The 24,009-nt window shown below is 46.6% G+C and overlaps 1 protein-coding gene across 1 annotated transcript in view; it reads left to right on the top strand.

The window, feature by feature from the left end:
• ABCA4 (ATP binding cassette subfamily A member 4) overlaps positions 1-24,009 on the top strand; it is a 118,846-nt gene that overhangs the window by 77,409 nt on the left and 17,428 nt on the right. Inside the window, exons 30-40 of the mRNA XM_031967109.1 lie at positions 6,768-6,891; positions 9,576-9,705; positions 10,942-11,086; positions 13,744-13,806; positions 15,414-15,520; positions 17,011-17,152; positions 18,601-18,735; positions 20,938-21,041; positions 21,124-21,216; positions 22,777-23,026; positions 23,807-23,893. Of these exons, the coding sequence (XP_031822969.1) occupies positions 6,768-6,891; positions 9,576-9,705; positions 10,942-11,086; positions 13,744-13,806; positions 15,414-15,520; positions 17,011-17,152; positions 18,601-18,735; positions 20,938-21,041; positions 21,124-21,216; positions 22,777-23,026; positions 23,807-23,893 (1,380 nt within the window). The remainder of the gene's footprint in view (positions 1-6,767; positions 6,892-9,575; positions 9,706-10,941; positions 11,087-13,743; positions 13,807-15,413; positions 15,521-17,010; positions 17,153-18,600; positions 18,736-20,937; positions 21,042-21,123; positions 21,217-22,776; positions 23,027-23,806; positions 23,894-24,009) is intronic.

The following is a 24,009-nucleotide window of genomic DNA, read 5'->3' as shown; positions in this document are numbered from 1 at the left end:
GGGGCCAGGGGCTACCCCCCAGAGAAAGGTCCCTCAGCCCAGAAGCATGTTCCCGCACACTCACCCTTATAAGCGAGGAGGTTTTTGCTTTGTCTTTTTTACTAGCCCTGTCCCACGAGTGCTGAGGGGCCTCTGGTTCAGTGGCCTTCTGCCGGATCATGTGGGAGAAAAAGGGGAGAGTCCTTTAAGTCTCATCTCAATAAGGCGATAGATTTCAAGCTAGAAGGGATAACCCTCCCTTCATTTGATGGATCAAATGAGCTAATATTCATAAAGCACTTAGCATGAGGCCTGGCACATAGTAGGTGCTACATATATATTTATTTTCACTGCTTTGCAGATGAGGAAACTGAGGCTGAGAGAAATGAGGTGACTTCTATGGCATGTGGCTAGCAATAACAATAAGAATATTAATAATGAATATTTATTTGGCAAAATTTGTTAAATTTTGCAAAGTGCCTTATGCAGATTATCTTATTTGTTCATTTTTAACAAACATGTAAGGAAGGTGCTATTATTATTTTCATTTTACAAATGGGAAAAGTGAGGGTGAGAGTAAGTGATTTGCCCAGCGTGAGGCAGGATTTAAACTCGATCCAGCATTCCATCTTCCATCCTAAGCTGCCTTTTTAAAGACTAAGATTATCTTGGAGCTACAGATCCTGAAGTTAATAAGCCATAAATGTCTAAACCCTAGTCTTCCTCAGAGTGTTCTCCTACTTCTGTCCAAAAGATGTTGCTGGAGCTTCATCCTTAGGGGACATACTAATAAATGTGGCATCATCTCAGTTCTGATTTGGGGAGTTCTTGGAGTTTATTCCAGGCCATCTTCAGTTCTCAGTTCTATTCCCAATAGTTCCTAACAACCTTCCTACATGCCTTTTCTTTGCAACAGTTGTTCAAGCTTTGTTCTTTATTAGTTTTTCATGAGACAGGATGCTATCAAAAAAAGCCACAAGTGCCTTCTTCCATCCAGACTCAAGATCCTTTTATGTTTTTAAACCAATTTAATTTTTAAAATTTAACAAAAAACTATTTTCTTGCTACCACATATCCCACCTCTAACTGGAAAAAAGGAAAGAAAGAAAAACAAAATTCTAACAATATGCACAGTCAAGAAAACAAATTACCTCACTGGCCATGTCTAAGAAACCTGCCTTGTTCTGTACTCTGAGTCCATCATCCATCAGGCCTCCTGGAGGAGGAGGTATTTGGGCTAGTCCATGAAAGGTGGGTGTGAGGAGAGAGTTCATCAGGAGGTGGGAACTGTGACTGTTCACTTCATTGATGAGACATCTTTAGTCTTTCTGACTTGCCGAATCAGTTCCCTAAGGTGTTTCTGGTCTCTAGGTCTCAGGGCCAAGGAAGCCTCCCTGGAGCTCTGGAACAAGCATCTTTCTCAGCAGAGTTGGCTTGGGGATCCTTAAGTATCAGCCTTAGAATAACTCCTGGTAGGCCTTCAAGACACGCTCCCAGGCCCCCACCATGTACCAAAGAATAATCCAGGCTCTGGAGCCACCCCAGGTAAGGGCCTCCTGAGACAGACGGAGCTTGTCTGCCCTTGCAGGAGCCCCGGGCAACAAACAACCCCATAGGCCTGGTCAGCCAGGCCCCAGAAGCAGCTGGGAGAGCCCCTGATGGCAGATGACAGCCGCAGGGCCACTGAGTGAGGGCAAGGCTCTGCTCTTCCGGAATGCTGAGGGACCCCTTCCTCGGACACCATAGGGACAGCCTGGCCCTGGGCCTACAGCCTCTCAGGGATGCTCTTCTCAGGGCTGATGCCCGTCAGACGGGCGCAAAGAAAACTCTCCAGGGCGTCCGGGGCGCAGCCTCTCAGACAGCAGGAGGCTCGCTGGCAGGGGACTGAACTGGATGCAAGCACAAATTGATACAGAAAGGCATGGAAAGACTTCCAGGAACTAAAGAGGAGGGAAAGTTAGCAAGAATTAGATAACATACAAAGCAGCTGCAACATCCGAAATGGAAGGAACCCCCAGTACAAAGACAACTGATGGTGGTTGTTGCAAAACTCCAAAGAACAAGCTGGTCCCCAAAGCGGGGCGACCCCCTCACTTCACAAAGTTGGTGGGCCCATGATGCTGGTACATCACATGTCTTATATTGACTGGTTTTGCTGGGATTTTTGTTTTGTTTTTCAAGAAAATTCCTTGTTACAAGAGATGGATTTCTGGGGAAGAAGAAGGAAAAAGGAGGAAACGTAAGCAAAGTAAAAACAAAAATTAGCAACAAATATTGTTCATAAAAAACAAAGGCGTCTCCAGCAAGCATAGCTCATGCTGGGAGCTCAGGACTCAAGGGGTATGAACGATAGAGCCTTGGACAGTTTGGGGACTAAGTTTGGCAGATAAAACATAGGGAGGAAAAATTAAATAGCAAAACAGCTCAGAGAATTGGTGCACAGAACAGTGGCTATGTCGTCAGACCTGGGGTCAGACTTTGACCCCTCAGTCTCTGTGACCTTGGGCAAAAAACCTTCGTTGAAGGGGCCTTAGTTCCCTCATCTGTAAATGAGGGAGTTTGGCTAAATCGAGGCCTCTGGGGATTCCCTCTAGCTCTAGGTCTATGACCATTAGTCTCAAGGCAGTTGGTGACTCGGTGCCCAGCATGCGGCACAGCTTCTGTGGGCCCTGAGGACAGAAAGGTTTGGGGGAGCGGGGAAGGCTTCATGCAGGAGGAGGTACCGGGCTGGCCCATGAGGGGTGGGCTTGAGGAGGGGGCTCTGTGAGCGTGTGTGAGATGGGCGGGTGTGTAACGTGGGGGGGATGGGCCTGTGTGGGTTTGCAGGCACACAACGTGTGCTGGGGCTAGGGTTGTGCGATGGGTGAGATGGCACACGGTGTGTGGTGGGGGATGAAGGGCCGGGAGACAAAGGGCCAGGAGATGACCAGAGAGCGGGGTCCTTGTCACGTTCTTCCGGGGCTCCCAGCCCGGGATCCCATCTAGCCGGGCTGATATTTTTGTATTTATCTGGAGCCATGGGCCCGCAGGCAGCGGCCGGAGTGGTCGGAGGCCCGGCCTCAGGGTCCCGGCCGCCTCCGGCCCTCACGGCCTTCTCCAGGTCACAGAGAGGGGGCCGCGGGCCGGGGGCCTCCCCTCCCCCGCGGGACCCTCGTCAGTCCTGCTCCCGCCACGTCTGACGCACTGGGGCTTTCCCGGGAGCGGTCGGGGGCAGTTCTCCCGGCCCTCCTCCGGCTCCTGTTACACATGAGGCGCGCACCCGAGTCAAGTGACTTGTCCAAGGCCACACGGCGTGGGGGGCGGGGGTGAGCCGAGGGTCTTCCCGGCCGCCCCGGGCAGAGCTGGGGCGCCCAGAAGGAAGCTGGGGCTTCCAAGAAGAAGCCGCAGGGAGCCCTTCACCGGCCGGGCCCCTGGCCGGGACACATCAGCCCGGACGGGGCTCCTGTGCCTGGGCCCCGGCCCCCGCAGCCCCAGCCCGACCGGCAGGGAGCTCGCTTTCTCGGGGCGGCCGCGGAACCCCAGCGCGGCTTTGAAGGCCTGACGGCTGCTGTCGGAAGAGAAAGAAGAGCCCGGGGGCGCCTTGTCACGGCCCGGTGAAGGCGGAGTCCCGAGCCCCAGGCCGGAGTCCCGCCCCGAGCTCGCCAGCTCGTGCCCCGAGCCGGGCCGTCCCCCGCCGCAGAATGTGCGCGCCCCTCCCGGAGCGGGGGCTCTGCAGTGGCCTCCCCTAACCCCACCCCCGCAGGCAGCCCCGGTGGTCTTGCCTGCCCCCCTCCCCGGGTGCCTCCCATTCACGCCCCGGCGGGTCTCGTTTGCCCGGGGCTGCCTGTCCCCCCCCAGCTCCCCGAGGCCGGGCCGCATCCCCTGGCTGCCCTCGGCGAGTGGCGGGCGCTTCGTAACTACTTGTAGACTTAGATCTAGAAACTGAAGTGGTAGACAAACGGAAGTCATCATCATCGGCCAATCAGCGCTCGCTAAGCGCTTACCGTGTGCCGGACACGGTGCTGGTCCCTGGGGTTACAAAACAAAACAAGCCCCTAGTGGAGAGCGGGAGAAACGCAGCAATATCATACGCAGGGTGCAGAAGTGTAGTAATCATATAAGGATGTGAGCCCTGTGATCATGCACAATATATACACAGCGCCAGCAGCTGAAGGGACCAGCAAAAGCCTCATACAGCAAGGGTCATTTGAACTGGGAAAAGTGGGGAATATTGAAGGAAGAGGCAAGTATGGCAGATGTTATCCAGGCAAAGACATGAAGATGGGAGATCAAATCTTTATCAGTTGCTTATCATTATTATTACAATTTAGAAACCAGACTACAAACACATGAACATCGATCAAGCAGCTTCTCAGATGTTTGCCAATGGAGACAATGGAAAAGATGCCTTTTAATTCCGTTTCAAAGTGTTTTAAGCAACCACTATGTGAAAAGTTGTGTACTAAACACTTAAAACAAAGTGTTTCAAAGACAAACTTCAAGACAAAAAGTCTTAAGACAAAAAAGACAAAAGACAACCAAAAACAGACAAAAAAGAACAAAAGACAAAAAACCCAAAAAATAGTTTCTGCCCTTCTCTTTTCTCTTTGTTTTCCTCAATACTGTTTTATTTTTCCAAATATATGTAAAGATAGTTTTTCACATTCATTTTTGTAAGACTTTGTGTTTCAAACTTTTTTCACTTCCTCCCTCCCCTATTCCCTTCCCAAGACAGTAAGCAAACCAATATAAGTTAAACATGGGCAATGCTTTTAAACATATTTCCATATTTGTCATGTTGTGCAAGAAAAATTAGAACAAAAGACAAAAAATCATGAGAAAGAAAAAACAAACAATAAAAAGTGAAAATACTATACTTTGATCCACTTTCAGTCTCTATAGTTCTCTCTCTGGGTTCAGATGGCTCTCTCCATCACAAGTCTATTGGAATTGGCCTGAATTACCTCAGTATTGAAAAGAGCCACATCCATCACAGCTGATCATCACATAATCTTGTTGTATACAATGATCTCCTGGTTCTGCTCACTTCACTTAGCATCAGTTCATTTTAGTCTTTCCAGGCCTCTCTGAAATCGTCCTGCTGGTCATTTCTTATACAACAATAATATTCCATTGCTTCATATGCCATAACTTATTCAGCCATTCCTCAACTGATGGGCATCCACTCAGTTTCCTGCTTCTTGCTACTATGAAAAGGGCTGCCACAAACATTTTGCACATATGGGTCCTTTTCTCCCTTTCATGATCTCTTTGGGATACAGACCTAGTAGTAAGACTGCTGGATCAAAGGGTATGCAGTTTTATAACCATTTGGATAGTTCTAAATTGTTCTTCAGAATGATTGAATCACTTTACAACTCCACCAACAATGCATTAGTGTCTTAGCTAACTCACATCCCCTTCAACATTTGTCATCATCTTTGAGGAAACATTTAAACATAAATAAAAACAAACTACTTTGGATAGTGGAATGAGGAAAGGCCAAGAGGGGGCTTTTGAGTTGAATCTACTCACTTTCTGTGAACAGGCAAGATCTTGATTGACTAGCTGAGTTCCAGCCCCCCAGGGGGCCTGGATGCTAAGGCTTACTGACCTTGCCAAACCCCACCCTGGCATTTTTAAGCTGTGGCACAAATAGTATTATCTTCCACTTCCCAGTTTCTAATTCTTATCCCTTATGAGGCGGTTCAGAGTGGTCCAGACAAGCCCACTGCCCCTCCCTCCCTGGGGAAGGGGCAGCTTCCTGTTAATGCTACATCAACTCTTTGTCTAAAACTTCCATTTGTAGAGTCCCAAGAGCTTTTCAGGCTTTTAGACCTTGGACCAAGGACAATAGAGGCTGCATGTGTAAGTTGTCCCCTTTTGACACCTCTGTTCTTCCCATAACTCCATGAGGAGGCACTGAGATGGCACTTTGGATAGAGCTCTGGGCCTGGAATCAGATCCAGTCTAATCAAGCCACTTAACCTCTGTGTGCCCCAGTTTCCTTATCTGTAAAGAAGGGATAATAACATCACTCACCTCTCAGGGTTATGAGGATCAAAGGAGATGATAAGTATAAAGTGTCTGGCAGATAGTGTGTGTGTATACACACACACACACTCATATACTATATAAATCCTTATTCCCTTCCTTCCCTTTTCATCTCTGTGTATAGTAGTGTCACACTTTGGAAGCAATTCTCTCCCCTTTGTATTACAATCCTCATTGTTGTCAAAAGAAAGGTACTAAAATTTAATCTTCCCTGAACGCTGTCTCTGGGCTGGGGGCTGTTGGACGCTAAATAAACAAAGTAAACAGCTCCTGCTTTCAGGTATTTGGCCCATTTCCCTGCCCCTTCTCTGAGTCTCAAAGACCTGCCTGTATTTTCAGATTTCCCTTGCTGATTTTCTGTATTCTTCAGCTCCTTCCCTGTGGCCTCCCCTGCCTGTAATCACCCCACCTCGTACTGCCAGGCAGCATCTGATGAGACAGGGCTCCTCTTTTCTGTCCAGCCCATCGGGCAGGCTGGCGAAGTGGATGGACATCTGCTCAGAATAAAGCTTTTAAACGCACAAAATAAAATATATAGTTCACAAAGGAAAGAACAGGATTGGGGACGAGCCACCGGCCTTCTCCGGGTGATTTAACAGTGAACACCAGAGGGAAAAGCAAAATATCCATTATTTTTTTTGCCACGTTCTCTCATGGAGAGCCAGTCTGGTGCCCCAGGTCGGGCTGTTCTGTGGACTTTGTTTCTCCCCTGTCCCCATCTGCGTCCTGTGCCTCACTGGGCTCTTGTGTTTCAGGCCTTGCTCACGCTCAGCGCCGTGCTACGAAAGGCACTGCTCATTTTCCCTCACTTCTGCCTGGGCCGGGGGCTCATCGACTTAGCCCTGAACCAAGCCGTGACAGACGTCTACGCTGCCTTTGGTAAGTGACTCTGGGTGGGCTCCTGCCCGGGATGGTGGGCCCCCGTCTGCCGCGGCCATGAGAATGAGGGGCGGCTGGTCGTCCTGGGCAGAGGGAGGGCCCACGCTGGGTGCACCTCACTGTAGTCGCCGTCTGCCTCGGTTTCCTCCTCTGTGGAGAGGAGATAACAGTGCCTGCCTCTCAGAAGGGTTGTGAGGATCCAGTGAGACCATGATTGCAAAACCCTTCGCTTGGTGCAAAGCAGTGCGGTGAAAATTATGGAAGCGTTGGTTATTGATACTATCAATTGTTATTGTTGTTATCTCATACTTGAGCAAGTCAATTAGTATCTCAGTCTCCCAATGGAACATCAGGCCAAGTCTTAAAACAAACAAGTAATAGCAAAGTTTGCTAGCATTTCACCAATATTGTCTCATTTTATCTTCATAACAACCTGGGAAATGAATACTGTGACTGTTCCTGCTTTACATTTGAGGAAACTGAGGCAGACAGATGTTAGGGGGCTTGCCTAGGTCACCCAGGCAGGCGGTTGAGGCCAGATTTGAACTCCCAGGCCCAGTGCTCTCACCAGTTATCTACCTAACTGCCTAGGTACAAAAATGTGTGGTACGAGGTAGAATACGTTAAGGACAAAGGAGAAACAACCATAAAGCTGACATTTATATAATGCTTACTATGTGCCAGGCCCTGTGTTAAATACTTAATTATTATCTCATTTGACCTCATCATGTCCCTGACCAGAAGGTGCTATTATTATCCCCATTTTACAGAGAAGGAAACTGAGGCAAGCAGAGACTTTTTTTTAAATGACTTGTCACAAAGTATCTGAGGCCAGAATTTAATTCCCCCCCTGGCTCAGGCCCCATCCTCTATCCACAAAGCCACCGAGCTGCATAAGTACACAAATAAATATAATAGAAGGAGCACTTCAGATGGTAGGAATCAGGAGAAGTAAGGACTTGGAGGAGCTTTGTAGAAGCTCTCATCTCTTCCCTGAGCAGAGAAGGACCAAATGCAGGTGCAAAGGGACTCTGCAAAGGGACTCTGCGCTGTGCCGAGTCAGAGGGGGGGCTGAGAACCGAGTCAGTGAGGGTTGCCGAGCAGTGACCCCCAAGGGAAACAAGACTCCTCTCTTCTTCACCCTCTCCGGTCATGGAGAGCCCCCTACTATGCGCTAACAGTCTCTTGAGTTGACTTCGGTCTGGTGAGTGCAATAAAAGTGACCCTCGGGAGAGTCTGCTGAGATCGTGAAGGCTACCATTCACCAGGGCTTAAAGTTTCCATCTTGGACTATCTGCTTTGCACAGAGCCTCAGAAAAGGGAGGGATCCGAGGTCTTGTCGTGTAGCCCACTTCTGAAGGACCGGATGGGGTTTAGTTGGAAGAGTTACTTTTAGTCCAATCCAATCAGTGTATATTAAGCATTTACTATGTGCAAAGAAGTGGAGGGTGTTTGTGATCAAGGACCTTGAAGTCAGAAAATTCTGGGTTCAAGACCTGTTCCTTCCCAGGCTGGCCTGGCTGTATGAGCCTCCTTTAGACCTTTAACTTCTCAGTAACAAGAAGAGAAGCTGCAGAAATGTTGCCAGGCTGCTTTGGAAAAGAGAGGGAGCTTCCACCCTGGGAGTTCCTAACACTGACGAGCTCACAGGTCAGTGTGACAGAATACACTGTGTTGTAGGAAGGGATGAGCAGGTGGATTTTAGAAAAACATGGGAGACTGGCATGAAATAAAGAAGAGTGAAACGAGCAGAACCAAGAAACCATCATGTACAGAAACAGCAATATTGTTTGAAGAACAAAACAAGCCATTCTGAGCAATATATTCAAGTGTGTAGTATAGTTTTACATATGTGTGTGTGTGTGTGTGTGTGTGTGTGTGTGTGTGTGTAAAGTGGTGGCCTTCTGTGTTGTGAGGGTAGGGGAGAAGGAAGAAGGGAGACCAAACTTAAAATGTAACAAAAAATTTAAATTAAATTTTAAAAAATTACAGGTCAAGAACACCCCCAACCCTTTCTTCCACCTTCAATCCTCATCTCAAAAAAATAAAATGTACAAGGTACACTGGAGATAGAAAAATAAAATGGAAAACAGTCCCTGACTTCAAAGAGCTTCTATTCTGCTTAAATTAACCTTCCTAAAACACTGGTACGATTCTCCTCTGCTCAAGTAGATTTGGAGGCCTCCATTGCCATTTGGGACAAACTGGAGTAATAAACCAGATTCTCCTCTTCACAATCTAACTCTGCCTTTCCAGAGTGACTAGACATTCCTCCCCTCCCAGCCAGCCATGCTGTTATTTCCTGTACAAACCCTCCCTGGCTGGTCTTGATGCCTTTGTGCACATGTCTGTTGCCCAGGCCTAGAAAGCTCTAGGACTTGGCACCCCAGCTCCCATCACTCCTCGGGTCCAGAGACCCTGCTTCTCTGAGTGAAAGTTACTCCATCCATCCATTCTCAATTACTTTGTTTTTAAATATATTTTTCATTGATCTGTTTGTGTGCACGTTGTCTCCCAGATAGAACGTGAGTTTTTTGAGTGCAGAAAGTGTTTCATTTTGACCTTTGACTTCCCGTTGCTGAAAAACATAAGGGACGCATGGTAGATATTGAATAAATGCCGATTGAACTGAATTGAAGCCATAACTCACGTTGGTCTTTACCCCTCTCCCCATCTTTTCACAGGTGAGGAACATTTTTCGGATCCTTTCCAGTGGGATATCGTTGGAAAGAACCTGGTTGCCATGGCAGTGGAAGGGGGGGTCTATTTCATTTTGAACCTGCTCCTCCAGCACCACGTCTTCCTCACCAGATGGTACTTGATTGAGAAAGGGAGGGGGTGGGGATGTAGTCTCCATGAGTTTGGTCTCCCAGCTCTGGGCCTCTCTCTTCCTAGCTTCCACTTCCTATCGTATCAGTTCTGAGTATAATAAAGTGACAGGTGGGGCATGGGAAACAGAGGGGCCAGTGGAGTACCCCACTCCAGGGACTCCCCCTCCGGCCCTTTTCCCACTTCTCAGTTTGATTCTCCAAACAAGCTTGTTCAGTTTCCCTGACTCCATATTGCTGCCTCAGTCCTTCTCAGAGGACTTCTCTCCGTTGCTGACGGTCAGATCCCTGAGCAAGCAGTGAGGGGGAGATCCAGGGATGGGTGAGGAGGGTGTGTGAGCCCAGGTGAAGGAAGGACACACGATGCTAACTTCCAACCTTCCCCTTAGCTCCCAGAAGTGCTTGTGCCTACTAATTCAGGTTTCTTAAGTACTGCAGGTCTCTGCTGTAAGACACATGGTCCAGCTCCCCAGGCCTCCCAGAGACATATTTTATTGTAATTAGTATTGGTAGTTTGGAGTCCAGCAGAGTAATTAATGCCTAATTAGGTTTCCATTTATTAAATGCTAGGACAGACATAAGATACTCCCAGGGAAGACGTTTTCTCTACCAACTGCTATTGTGAAATGTATAGTCTTAGTTGAAAAGGAGACTTGGACCCCATGTCCCCTCCCCATCCATTCAACCACTTTTTCTCTCATCCAGATGATCGCTATATATGTGTATCTGAATTAAAGTTTTACTGCACTTCTTTTTCATGTATGTCATCCTTTAAAGTGAAACAACAAGATTCGGAGTAGGTTTGGGGGTTTTAATCTATGGTGAATTTATTAAAAATACTGTGGTTTCCTGCCTCCCAAAGTGGTCTTGTGGTTCAAATAAAATAATAATGGATGTAAAATTCCTTTGAAAATTACAATTCTGATGCAGGGTAGTGCTATTAAGATCTCTGGGGCTTTGGAAAATCAAAGATTCCTATGATCTCTGTTCTATTGTATTGTTATTTATTTTATCAAATATTCCCCATTACATTTTAATTCACAAAGGAGGATACCCCTTCTCATCCCTAATTTTAAGATGAGGGAGTTAGGTTAGGGGTTCTCTGCCCTTTCTGACTCTAAATCTGAGTTTCTACAATAATTTCTCCTGTTGTTTTTTTTGTTTTGTTTTGTTTTGTTTGGTTTTTTGGTTTTTTTGAGAATTAACTGTCTGGTTCCTCTAGGATTGCTGACCCTACAAAGCAACCTGTTGCTGAACCTACTAAGCAATTTATGGCTGATGAAGATGACGATGTGGCTGAAGAAAGACAAAGAATTCTTAGAGGAGGCAATAAAACTGATATCTTGAGGCTAAATGAGCTCACCAAGGTAAGAAAGCATGATTCCAAATGAGTTTTTACATGTTTGCTATGTGCAGCAGGCACAATCTCTCATTTACTCTCTTTTTATAGCAGGGACCATATAGTAAAAGTCGCTACCTAGCAATTTTTGCACCTGGGCCAAGGGAAGAGGATCTGAGAAAACGAGGGGAAAAGTTGGTTCACCCAGGGAGGGACTCTAGGAGGAGGAAGCATGCCCTGGGGGGACACCCAACATGTCTGAAAAGGCAGGAAGACACCCCCCCCCACTCCCGTAAAGCTAATACAGGCAAGAATGGGGCCCGGCCAGGAAGGAAGCACAACTTGGGACAGCGTTGTGTGCCCTGCATTTTTACATTTTAGGGGTTTTTTTATTCTGAAATTAACAGATATCAAACCAAACTAACATTTCCGTAGAATCGGATAGGATTGTACGTGAGACTGAGATGTAGATATAGATATGCATATACAAATGTACATATATATGTATACTTTTTTTCTAAAAAATGTATTTGGCCAAATGAACTGTGCATTTCAACTTACAAGATGAGAGCAATGTTACTCACATCTTATGGGCATCCACTTTCCACTCTCAGTCCTTCCATTCCTCACTCAGTATAACAGAGCTCTAGTCTCCTGGTCAATCAGATACCAGCCACCTTTGACCTTTATGTCTTCTCGTGACCTCACAGCCTTGGACATAACTGGAGCTTCTCCCCCTCCCCATCACTACCCCTGACATCCCACAAGATCTCCCATAATTCTTCAGGAGCTCCTCCTTGTACTTATTTTTTTTCAGGGTAGATTTTGCTTTTTAATACTCGCCAACTCTTCAAGCCCCACTGCCGCTCTCTGTGCTGACCATCAGAAGGCTTTCCCTCCTCTTTAACTGCTTTTACAAATTACCCAGCCAAAGTCACAGATGAGCAAGCACCTACTCTTGCTGCGCCTTCGGCCCCTTTTCATTGTGCTAATTCAATTAAACAAATACTTTTAGGCACCTGCTTTGTACAAAGCCTGTGCCAGGTACTATGAGTACAAACTGGGGAGAGTCAACACATACACAGATTAGTAAATGAGGAGGGAAAGGACTAACAAATTAGGGGATATGGGAATGTTTCATGAAGGAAGTCCTTAACCTTTTTGTGTCATGGCCCCTTTGGCAGTCTGGTAAGGCTGGTGAGCTCCAAGACTTGGCTCATGTGTGTGTCTCTTTGTGCATATATAGATCTACAGATCTCTACATAAAGACATTATACACACATATCTATCTATCTCTATTTAACTATACAAATACATAGATAAAAATAGTTATAGAGAGAATTTGAGAGGCAGAAAGAGAACTGGAGGGTGGCTTATGCAAAAAAAAAAATACATGGAGACAGAAGTCCAACTTATTTAAAGAGAATGCATAAAGATAAAATGAAATAAATCTGGGAAAGGTAGTTAGAGCCAAGTTCTGAAGGGCCTTGAATGTCAGACTAAGGAGTTTTTTCCCTAAAAGCAATAGTAAGAGTTCTCCAACAGCAGTCCCACAGTTAGACCTGTGCCAGAGGCAGTCTATTTGCTTTGTGGAGAACGACCTGGAGCAAGGTGAACCTGGTAGCTAAGAGACCGAATAGAAGTCTATGTACTAGTCCAAGTGAAAGATAATGAGAACTAAACTCCTTGGCAGAGGAAATGGAAAGAAGGGGATGGATGCCAACAAGGAAACCAAATGGGCTTCTCTGCTGATTGGTTAGTGGAACACTCCAAGGTTGAGAGCCAGATGATTAAAAGCATGGTAGTACCCAAAGAGATGGAGGGAAGCTTAACAGAAGGGCAAAGGAAGATGATATAGATGTTATTTCTTCTTAGAGTATAAGCACCTTGAGGGTAAGGACTGTTTTAGGGACCTTTTTCTCTGTATTCCCAGCGCTGAACACAGTACTTGAGACATCAGTGCTCAAGAAATGCTTCAATTCTAGACATATTTGAGAGTCTCAGATGCCAAGAGGACATCCAGATGGAGCTGTCCAGCAATTAGACATTAGAGATGAGAGATTGGAATATAGCTCAGTGTAGAGATTTGGGAGTTATCGGCAGGGAGATAATATTGCAGGGAATTGAATATATGGGAGCAGATGTGTTCATCAAGGGAGAGAGTTAGATTTACAGAGTAAGATTCCTTTTCTTCTTGCTCTATACTCTCTCCCTTAATCAAGAGATAGGTTTTAGGAGTAGGGGAAGGGTGTAAGGTGATCCATATGTTGTTTCTTTCCAATGGATTATAAGCACCTTGAGGGTAAGGATTTTTTTTTCATTTTAGGGGAAGTAATATGCATAGATTTTGGTGATAATTCAGGATCATTCTAGATTTAGGTAACTAGAAAGTGCCTTGGATAGTCTCACTTTCTAATCTAGGCCCTACCCTGCATTTTACAAATGAGTAAAGTGAGCCCTAGAGAAATATAAATGATTTGCTCAAAGTCACACAAATAATTGGAACAACCAATGTTCTTTCTTCTCCAATGTGATATTAGAATCTTCTGCATTTCTTGCTGGCTAGAGGAGTTTGGGCTAAGGGTTAAGATGCTGAATATTTTGGCCAGCCTCCTAGCTTGGGGTTCTTGGAGCACTAGACCATCTACCACAATAATAAAAGTAACTTCTCGTGGTTTTTTCCAGATTTATTCGGGCACCACAAGTCCAGCAGTGGACAGGCTGTGTGTCGGGGTTCGCCCAGGAGAGGTCTGTATATACCAGGCTTTGTGTAGAGAGGAAGAATGAAAATTAGTTTGAGCCCAAGAAGTCAGACCCATCAAAAAGGCCAGGCTGAGGCCTTGACATAATATGAACTCGCTGCCTCACCTCCCCATGATCTCTGTGTTGGAGAAGGGTATGCCTGAGCTGTATTTTGAAGGAAAAAGGAATCCTAAAAGGCAGAGATAAGGAATGGTGCATTCTATGCACAGGAGTGACCAATCCAAAGATCCAGAAAGGAAGTGGAGTACTGCATGTGAGGAATAGAAAGAAGTCCAGTTCTGCTGAGCCATAAAATGTGGGAAGAGAGCTATTGTGAGAGGCAGGAAGATAGCTTAAGGCTCGGTGATGAAGAGCCTTAAAAGTCTGTTTTATCCCAGAGGCCACAGGGAGCCCTTCTTAGCTTTTAGGAGCTTGAGATCACTTGACCTCTACCTGAATTTCAGTCAGCAAACACTGACTTTTATGAGTAAGAGGAAAAAAAAAAAAAAAGATGAGGGGAAAAGAAAAGGAACTGGGTAGAAATTGGCTTGTAGCAATTGAAGTAAGCTGGGAAATTATCTCTGGATCCAAAGATCTTTACTTTATTTTATTTTTGTTATTTTAGTCTATTTGCAAAGTTGCTGGCCCATGGTAGGTTATAGATGCTTCCATATTAGAAACAAATTTGGTCTACTTTCAAGGAACCTGCAAAGAAAAGCCTGGCATGTAGACCACCCTGGTGTCATCCTCTGATTAAGCAAGAGCTAGGGACAAAGTCCATCCTGGTTTTTCCTTTCTTTGTAGCTCTGATTTAGCACAAAGCCTGGCACTTAGTAAGTACTTAAATGCCTAATGACTGAATACCTTTGGGTGGATAATAATCATAGTAACTGACATTTGTATAGCAAAGCTTGCAAAGCACTTTTTGAGCTTTATTAGAACAGGCGGATGATTATGTTGTATTATTTGAGCAACAAAGAAAAATCCCTCTGGCTCATATATCATCTATAACATAGACCTCTCAAACTTTTTGAATCATTTATTCATTCAATAGGCTCTTATTAAGTGCATATTATTATATGTAGCCACTGTGCTTTTAGCTTATTTGTTAGCTTTTTAGTTATTTAAGAGATTGAAAACTGCAGCAAAAAGTAAAAACCTGGAACCTGAAATAGGTAATAGCAAGCCATCATCAGTCATTAACACTAAAGCCAGAATTAGGTTATCAATTTAGCTATCAGAGAGGAGAACTCTTTGTGGATGGAACATAGAATAGGGGAAAGGGTCTTCTAAACTTTGAATCTGTCCTTTGGGTCCCAAGTGGGGAGACCCAGTGAAGGGATAATGATAGAAAAGGGACCTATGGAGGACTCTGGATCCTGAGATGGGTTATAAGAATGGAGGAAAAGAACCCATCTGAAGATCAGGAAGGTGCCAAAGTCCCATTTCATCATTTGGTCTGGGTGACCCCAGACCCATCAACCCTGATTGAGGAGACTGTGACTATTGGTGTTACGTTATCAGTGTAGACCCGGAGCTTTCCACATGGGCAGGCAAAAGAGAGAGAATAAAGAAACATTTCTTCTAGCCCAGCTGTTTACCCTGTGTTTTAGTGCTTCGGTCTCCTGGGAGTGAACGGTGCTGGTAAGACGACCACATTCAAGATGCTTACTGGGGACATCCCAGTGACCTCAGGAGACGCCGTCGTGGCAGGGAAGAGGTGAGAGCCTCATTTTGTGGACCTGGCTCCATGGTGCGAACACTGGTCCGCGCCAAAGTAGATGATATAAGGAAGCCATCCTAAGTGTCCTCTGCCAGGCAAACCCCCTGCCCGCCGTTATCGGGCCCAGAGAGGTCATGCTAGGAATAAGTTAGTAGGTCCAGGATCTGAACTCATCTCCTCTACTCCAGTGCCTGATCTTGACTCTAGGTTACAGCTGCTTCTTCTATACCAGGGCTCTCCCTCCGCTAATGAATAAGGGTAAGAAAGCCCATTTCCATCTGCCGTCATGTGGCATCTCTAGCTAGTTCTTGGATCCCTAGAATGTATGAAACTCCCAGTTCATTCTCTGAAGGGTTTTCTTTCTTTAGTAGTTAAATTCATATATGATTTTAGTCTGAGCCTTGAAACCTCAGGGGCTCATTGGTGGGGACCTCAAGGGTGGGGTTATACTTTCTCCCTTGGAGGGCGGCTAGGAGGGGGCTCACGTCCCTGACACCCTCTGGGCTGAGGGCCACCCCATAAAAGAACCAAGTACTGGCACAGTCCTCCCCCCGATAAAGAGGTGCCCCCTCCTGCTCTATCATGGTCAGTCAGACTATTCCCAGAGCCTCCTCTTCCATTCTGAGCATCACATTTCAGGAAGGGCATTGAGAAACCAGGGAACATCCAGAGGAAGCCATCCAGGGCAGTGAAGGGCCTTGCGTCTACGTTACCTGAGGACTGGCTGAAAAAACTGAGGGTTTTTAGCCTGGAGAAAAGAAGCAAAAAGGGATGGTGGTGGTGGTGAGAGAGCTGCCTTCAAGTATTTGAAGGACTTGAAAACATTTGAGGGCTTCATAATAACTAATAACAACTGGCATTTATATACCTCTAAGGTTTGTAGACTGTTTTACAAACATCTCATTTCATTCCCATAACAGTCCTGGGAAGTAAGGACTATTATTTCCATTTCACTGGTGAGGAAACTGAGGCAAACAGAGGTCAAGTGACGTGCCTGGGTCACACATCTAGTTAGTGTCTCTGGTCAGATCTGACAGAGACAGCAGGTGCAGGGCCCTCTCCACTGGACCACCTAGCTGCCTTGCTGCCTAGACTTGCTGAGCTTGGCCCCTGAGTGCAGACCAAGAATGTAAGGGGTCAGACTTAGGTGTGATGGCAGGCATTAGGAGCTGACAATTAGGGCTCTCCCAGAGCAGAACAGGCTGCCTCAACATGAGATGGGTCCCTCCTACAGGGAGTCTTCCAACTCTCACCTTCTGTGATATCTGTTGGGTTCAAAGTCTCAATTTCTGGAATTAATTTAATTTCCAATCAGGGCTCCCCCTTCCTTGATTTCCAAAACTGGGCGTACATTTCTAGCACTTGGGCGAAGGAAGGAAAGGGGCAGTTTGTCTTTGCTCAGATATCCTCATCAAATGCTTAAGTGCTCCACCCACTGCGACCCACTGGCCATTTCTGCATCTAAAGATTCCTCCTCTTTCTTGCAGTATTTTAACCCAAATTTCTGAGGTCCACCAAAATATGGGCTATTGTCCTCAGTTCGATGCTGTCGATGACCTGCTCACAGGTCGAGAACATCTGTATCTCTACGCCCGTCTCCGTGGTGTTCCTACAGAAGATATCAAAAGGGTAAGATTTGCCTCATTCTTGATGTCTGGGGGGAGATAAAGCCCAAATCCATGACTGTGCTTTCCTGCAGAGCAAGATAGGGATTGGTCTATGGCAGTTTCTTCATTCTTCATAGATCGTTGAAAATCTCAAAGTAATATATAATATCATTTATATAATAATTATATTACATAATTACTAGTTGGTACTGCCCCTGCTGCGGCCATAGCTCATTTTCACCATATGTCCTCAAGTCCAGAAACTGCCCGTTTATGGCCATAGGCTCTGGTCACCAAGTGGTCACCAATGGGACCAATGGTCAGGTTTGGTTATTTTCTGGGCTTAAACTCAATAGAACTGAGGCCTTTTGTTTCCGTCATCACACCAGACTAGAGTCTTGAGCCTAGAATGATTTCTTGACTTTATAAAATTGAAGACTCATTCCCTGGATACAGTACCCAGTAACATTCCCCACTCCCTCAGCCTCAGTAATCTGCAGTCTTTAAGCAAGAGACTCCATCTCACTCCCAGCATTTTGTCTGGCTGACCCTCATGCCTAGAATGCTCTCCTTCCTCATCTCTATAACCTGGCTTCCTTCAAATCCCAGAGAAAAATCCCATCTTCTTCAAAAAGCCTTTTGAATTTCCCTCATTGATTATTTCCAGTTTAATCTATTTAACTTGTTTGTACATAGCGCTGTGTTTGTTGTCTCTCTGTTAGACTATGAACTCCCTTTTTTGTATCTCTAATGCTTAGCACAGTACCTGGCAAATGTCAGGTGCTTGCTAAATGCTTATTGATGAATAAATGGTGTAAGCTGAAGAACAAAGTGAGAGAAGGGAACTGACATGAGCATATCCCTTATTTGGGGTCTCTAGGTTTCCCTTGTCACTTGGGGAGGAATGGGAAGGCAAGGAAGAAAGGACATGACAAATCATTTCAAATATCTGAGATAATTGGATACCCTTTAATTTTGGATTAGGATCATTTTTGGCTACTTTGTCTTATTTGAGTTTATTGATCCCCCCAATGCAGCTGATAATAATTCGTACTGCATCCTTACCCCAGCCCAGTACTTTATACTGACTTGGTGTACAGGGTATCCCAAAAGTCTTAATATAGTTGTATGCCATTAAAGCTTCAAACTGTACTAAGACCTTTGGAATAACCTCTATACTTTGTGTTTACTTCTCTATGTACACATTGAATCTGATGAATAAAATGCAATTTTCTTGAAGGCAAAGACTAGAGAGGTTGGGTTATTTGTATAGACTAGAAAAGTTGGGTTATTTGCACTACGTAGATGCTTGTTGAATTGAATTTTACCAAATGCTTGTGTTTTCCCTCTAAGAAAACCTTCTTACACTGTGTATATTTCTTATGTTGTTTGCACATTGTCTCCTACTATGACCTTAGTACTGTCTCAAACATCTAGTAAGTGTTTAATAAATGCTTGTTGATTCCCCAGGTAGCAAACTGGTGCATTCAGAGCCTGGGTCTGTCTCCCTATGCAGACCGACTGGTAGGCAGCTACAGTGGGGGGAATAAGCGGAAGCTTTCCACAGCCATTGCTCTGATTGGCTGCCCTCCTCTGGTGTTGCTGGTAAGAGACACTATGGGAGCAGGGGGAGGGATGAGGTCCCTGTAATATGTAGACCCAATGACCCTTCTCCCATCAAAGTATCATTCAGTTCCAAGAATATTTCAATAACCTGGGCCAATGGGGCTAGAAAACAAGGGGTTCAATTCATCTTTGATGGTTTGTTTAAAAGAAAAACATATAGTTAATGGGCCAGGAATATAAATATGAACATCAAGAGTTCAGGAATATAAGTATAAAATATATTTTGTATAAATATATTTTTATATTATGTATATATCTACACAAATATGGATACCGTATGGCTTAGTGGACAGAGAGCTGGCCTTGGAACTAGCATGAAGCAGATTCAAGTACCCTCTCTGACACAAACTGCTGTGTGACCCTGGGCAAGTCACTTAATTCAGATAATTCTCAGTTGAGAAGGCAAATTTCTAAGAGCAGAAGTTGTAGGGAGGGTATCGATCTTATTGATAGAACTGCCTCACTAGGAAGCAATTCTCTGTACAAGGGAAATCATTAGCCTAGTCCTAAATGATATTTGTATTTATCTATATATATGGTATATATACCCATATATATAGTATTGATATGTGTGTGTACACATGGACATATACATAAAGATATTTGTATTCATTTATATATGTGTGTATATAGTATTGTTTTTTATATATATGTATGCATATATATATATATACATATACATTTATTTGGATTAGTTTAATTTTCAAATTCAACAAAATAACCCAGTTTTCCTCTTTCAGTTTGATTCAAATCTTTATATGAAAATGTAACCCTCACTACATAGGTACAAATGAGTACATCTCTTTGGCTATTTGAGAGAATTTCCCAGGGTGGAAAGGATTATTTTTGTGAAAAGCCTAGTTAAATCACCTTCCCCCCCCAAAAAAAAAAAAAAATGGGTCAGACATAACACTCTTCTGAACTCAGAGACTGCCATATAGGAAGGAGGTGGAGCTTGCTTTCCCTGTGATCTAAGAGTGACAGTAACTCTGGAACCTCTCCTGGGCACTGACCCTCATCTGTAGCCGAGAGAAAGAAAACCCTCACACACAACTCTTGTTATTGCCAGGCAAACAGGAGTTCACTGGTAGCACAGAATCACAGGACCCAAGGGACTAGAGAAGTCTCCTAGAATGTCCCTTGGCTCCAGGGAAATATGACTCACTCTTGCTTTTAAAGGCGGTGCTCTAAAGCTCACACCTATCCTTAAATCCCAGTGTCTCCCCACCACAGGCTTTGCGTTACTTTTTATAGCTTTTATATGTACTTCTATGGGTACATATTTGTTACCCTGATAGAAGCTCCTTGAAGCCAGGGACTATTTCATTTTGCCTTCTTGTATCTCCAGCACTTAGCACAGTGCCTGGCATATAATAGGCTCTTGGTGTGTGATTGATACCATACAATTAAAGGCAGAGACAAGGACTGAACTCGTGATTTTATTGACATAAAGAATACTATCAATGCATTTTAGCACTCTTTCTGCAATTTATAATCCTACATATACCTACAGTACTAATAAATTGGTTATGTGATTTGCCCAGAGTCATATAGCCAGTATATTTCAGAAGCTGAACTTGAACCCAAGTTTTCCTGGCTTTAAAGTTAGCTTTTTATTCACCAAACCATGCTGCATATCTAATATACAGTTAATATTATTATATTAATAATTTTTGACAGCCAGATGGCAAGGCTGGTAGAATGCTGGACCTAGCTAGTCAGGAGGACTTGAATTCAAGGCAGTCTCAGATATTTATTCATCTGTTTCCTCACTTGTAAAATGGGGATAATAATAATAATAGTCCTTATCTCCCAGAGATGTTGCTAGATAACATTTTTAGAGAGTTTTTCAAACCTTAATGCTAATTCTCACTATAAACATTATTATAGTTTCCTGATATATAAAAGGGGATAGGGCTAGATAGCCTCTGGGGTCCCTCGCAGCCCTATGTTGCTCTATTAGAGACTTTTTCTCTTCCTTCTCTTTTCCTGTATCTGAATTAGAGATTTCGTGTCAGTCTGGTTCATTCTTTTTCAGAGACCTAAGTTCTTTGTAGGTTAGAACTCCCCCATAGTCAGGCCAGCTTTTGGCCAGGGGCCACAAGGGGGCTGCAGGGATAAGGCAGATGAGTGACCAGGAAAAGACCAGTTCAGCACAGCCCTTTCCTACCCTCCCTCCAGGATGAGCCCACCACAGGGATGGACCCGCAGGCCAGGCGACTGCTGTGGAACACCATCGTGAGCATCATCTGGCAAGGGAGAGCTGTTGTGCTGACTTCACACAGGTGAGAGCTCTGGCGGCTTGGGGGAGGGACCAGGAGCCTCCACTCAGCCCCTTACCCTGCATCTCTTCCCTTCCCCCACCAGCATGGAAGAATGTGAAGCTTTATGTACCCGGCTGGCCATCATGGTGAAAGGAAGCTTCCAGTGCTTAGGTACCATCCAACACCTCAAGTACAGGTAAGGAAAGCGCCTCTGAGACAGGCTCTCTGGAGCCTGAGGTGCCCAGGTGCAGACAGCTGGAGCAGAGTAGACACACCTGAGGAAGTCTTCTTCCGGTGGTTACAAGTGTGGGGAAGGGCAGGTCTGGCAATGGCACCCAAAAATCCCCCTCTACCTGCAGCCAGGAAAGGGAGGGCCAAAAGCTAGGCTCGGAACACAGTCAGCCAACCAAATCGCCTTGTGGCTGACCGGAATTATCTTGTTTACAAACTTGTTAAATCTCCTCAACTGAAAGTAAACTCTTGGAGGTCATGGTCTGTTTTCTTTCTGTCTGGATCCCCAGCACTAAGCCCAGGGCCTGGCACCTGGTTGGAGCTTAATAGATGCTTGTAGGTTGACTGTAGGACCTTAACATGTAGGTCTGCAGACTGGGATTGAATTTGTATTCCCATGTTAGAGCTTAGAATATTTGCCCAAGACTTGTAGGTAGAGAAAAGAATGATGATGTAGGAGTAGACAGAAAAGTTTGGGAGAGGTTTTTCTTACTGCGCCCTACTTCCTGCTTTGGGAGAGCATCTCTGCCTGCTGGCTTCCTGGCTTTTTTTAAGTCCTGACCAAAATCCTGTCTTCCACGGGAAGCCTTTCCCAACCCCTCCTAACACTGAACAGTCAGAAGTCAGGGGAGCTACATATAGAAAACTGGCCTATTTTCAGTACTGCTGAGAGAACTAGAAAGAGCTGGTCATTTCTTATGACCTTGGTGCAATTCAACACCTATTAAGCGCCTACTATGTACAATGTGTATTTCAAGGGAGACATAAATATGAATGACAGAAACTTCTCTCCTCAGAAAAGCTCCTCGGGAGTAAAAAGTCCAGATCTGTTACTGTCAAATTGCTCAACACTGTACCTCAGTTTCCTTGTCTGTAAAACAATTGAGTTGGACTCCAAGGGCCCTTCTAGCTCAAAATCTATTTGTTCATCTACCATCTATTTATCTAAAGCTGGATAATCTGGTACACACATGGTCTGTGATGTCAGCTTATGCCAGGTAATGGCCTCTGACCCTTTCCTCTGTTCCCCAGTGATAGACTAGTTATGTACGGGAGAGCATGGGCTTATAGCTTTAGAGCCCTCTAGTCCCTTCTCACTTTACAGATAAGGAAACTGAGGCTCAAAGAGATTAAATTACCTTCCATTGTTACCCATGTGATAAATGGCCGAGCCAGGATGAAAACCTGAGAAAAAGTCTCTTCATTGGTAAAAAATGGGTTAAATGGCCCCTGATGTCCCTCCTAAGAATTAGGGACCCATTTTTAACCCATTTTACCAGTGAGGAGACTTAGTCCCAGCAGGGTAAAGGTGGAGGGACCTGGACAAAGTCACACAGGCAGTAAGTGCTGCACATGACGATACACACTGAGGGCTGGCTAGTGGCTAAATATCCCAGCCGGATTTGGGGTCAGTCACCTCCCGCTGCCTACGACTCAGTAGTCTGCCCCTGCTCTTGGTGCGGATGGACGGGCGGCTGTCCCTTTCCTTTCCCGGCGTCACCTTCTCTCCTGCCCTGCACCCTAGGTTTGGGGATGGCTACATCGTCACCATGAAGATCAGGCCCCCCAAGGCGGGTCTGCTTCCAGACCTGAACCCCGCTGAGCAATTCCTACAGGCCAACTTCCCGGACAGCGTCCAGAGGGAGAGACGTCACAACATGCTCCAGTACCGCATCTCCTCCTCCTCGCTGGCCAGGATCTTCCAGCTGCTCATCTCCAACAAGGACAGCCTGTACATCGAGGAGTACTCCGTCACGCAGACCACGCTGGACCAAGTAAGTGTGGGCCGGCCCGGAGAGAGGCTCCCCGCAGAGGGGCCGCTGAGCCGCCAGGCTGGCGTCCCGCACGCGGCTGGCGTCCCGCACGCGGCTGGCGTCCCGCACGCGGGCTGGCGTCCCGCACGCGGCTGGCGTCCCGCACGCGGCTGGCGTCCCGCACGCGGCTGGCGTCCCGCACGCGGCTGGCGTCCCGCACGCGGCTGGCGTCCCGCACGCGGCTGGCGTCCCGCACGCGGCTGGCGTCCCGCACGCGGCTGGCGTCCCGCACGCGGCTGGCGTCCCGCACGCGGCTGGCGTCCCGCACGCGGCTGGCGTCCCGCACGCGGCTGGCGTCCCGCGCGGCCGCCTCAAGGTGATGCGAAGCCGACGAAGTCTGTCTGTTTCCCAGGGAAGGACCAAACTCTCCCCTGGGACCGTGACCCTGGGCCGCCGGTAGCCCCTCCCTCCTAGGGCTGCTCCTCGGCCCAGTCAGGGCTAGACCGCTCGGCTAGTCTGCCGCTGGGACCGGGGCGCGCCCGCCGCCATGAGGCGCAGCGGGGGTGACCGAGTCCGGGAGAGGAAGCGGCTGCGGCAGGTGGGGCCCCACCCGCGCCCCTCTCGCGGGTCACTCACTCCCGGGCCTCCGGGCGCCTCCGTTCCCTGGGGGGGTGGGGGGGCGTACAGCTTCCGGCGCTGTGCCCCCGCCCCCCGGGTCCCGTGACCTAGCGACCCCTGACCCCGCTCGGCCGAGCCGCCTCCTCAGAGCTCCATTCATGCGCCCTCCCTGTGTCTCCCCAGGTCTTTGTCAACTTCGCCAAGCAGCAGACGGAGGAGGACCACCTTCCCCTGCACCCGCGCGCGGCCGGAGCCGCCCCCGACGCCAAGGTAGCCCCAGCTCCCGCCCCCCAGCGCGGGGTGTAGGGCGGCCCGCCTGTGTGCTGGGCCCCGGCGTCCCCCGCGGCGTCGCGAGCCGGCGCCAGGCCTCGCGTCTGCGCGGGCGG

The sequence above is a fragment of the Sarcophilus harrisii genome, chromosome 4 (assembly GCF_902635505.1).
Source record: "Sarcophilus harrisii chromosome 4, mSarHar1.11, whole genome shotgun sequence".
Lineage (NCBI taxonomy): Eukaryota > Metazoa > Chordata > Mammalia > Dasyuromorphia > Dasyuridae > Sarcophilus > Sarcophilus harrisii.
Note: the sequence above shows the minus strand (reverse complement) of the source record. Positions and strands in the feature narration are given on the sequence as shown.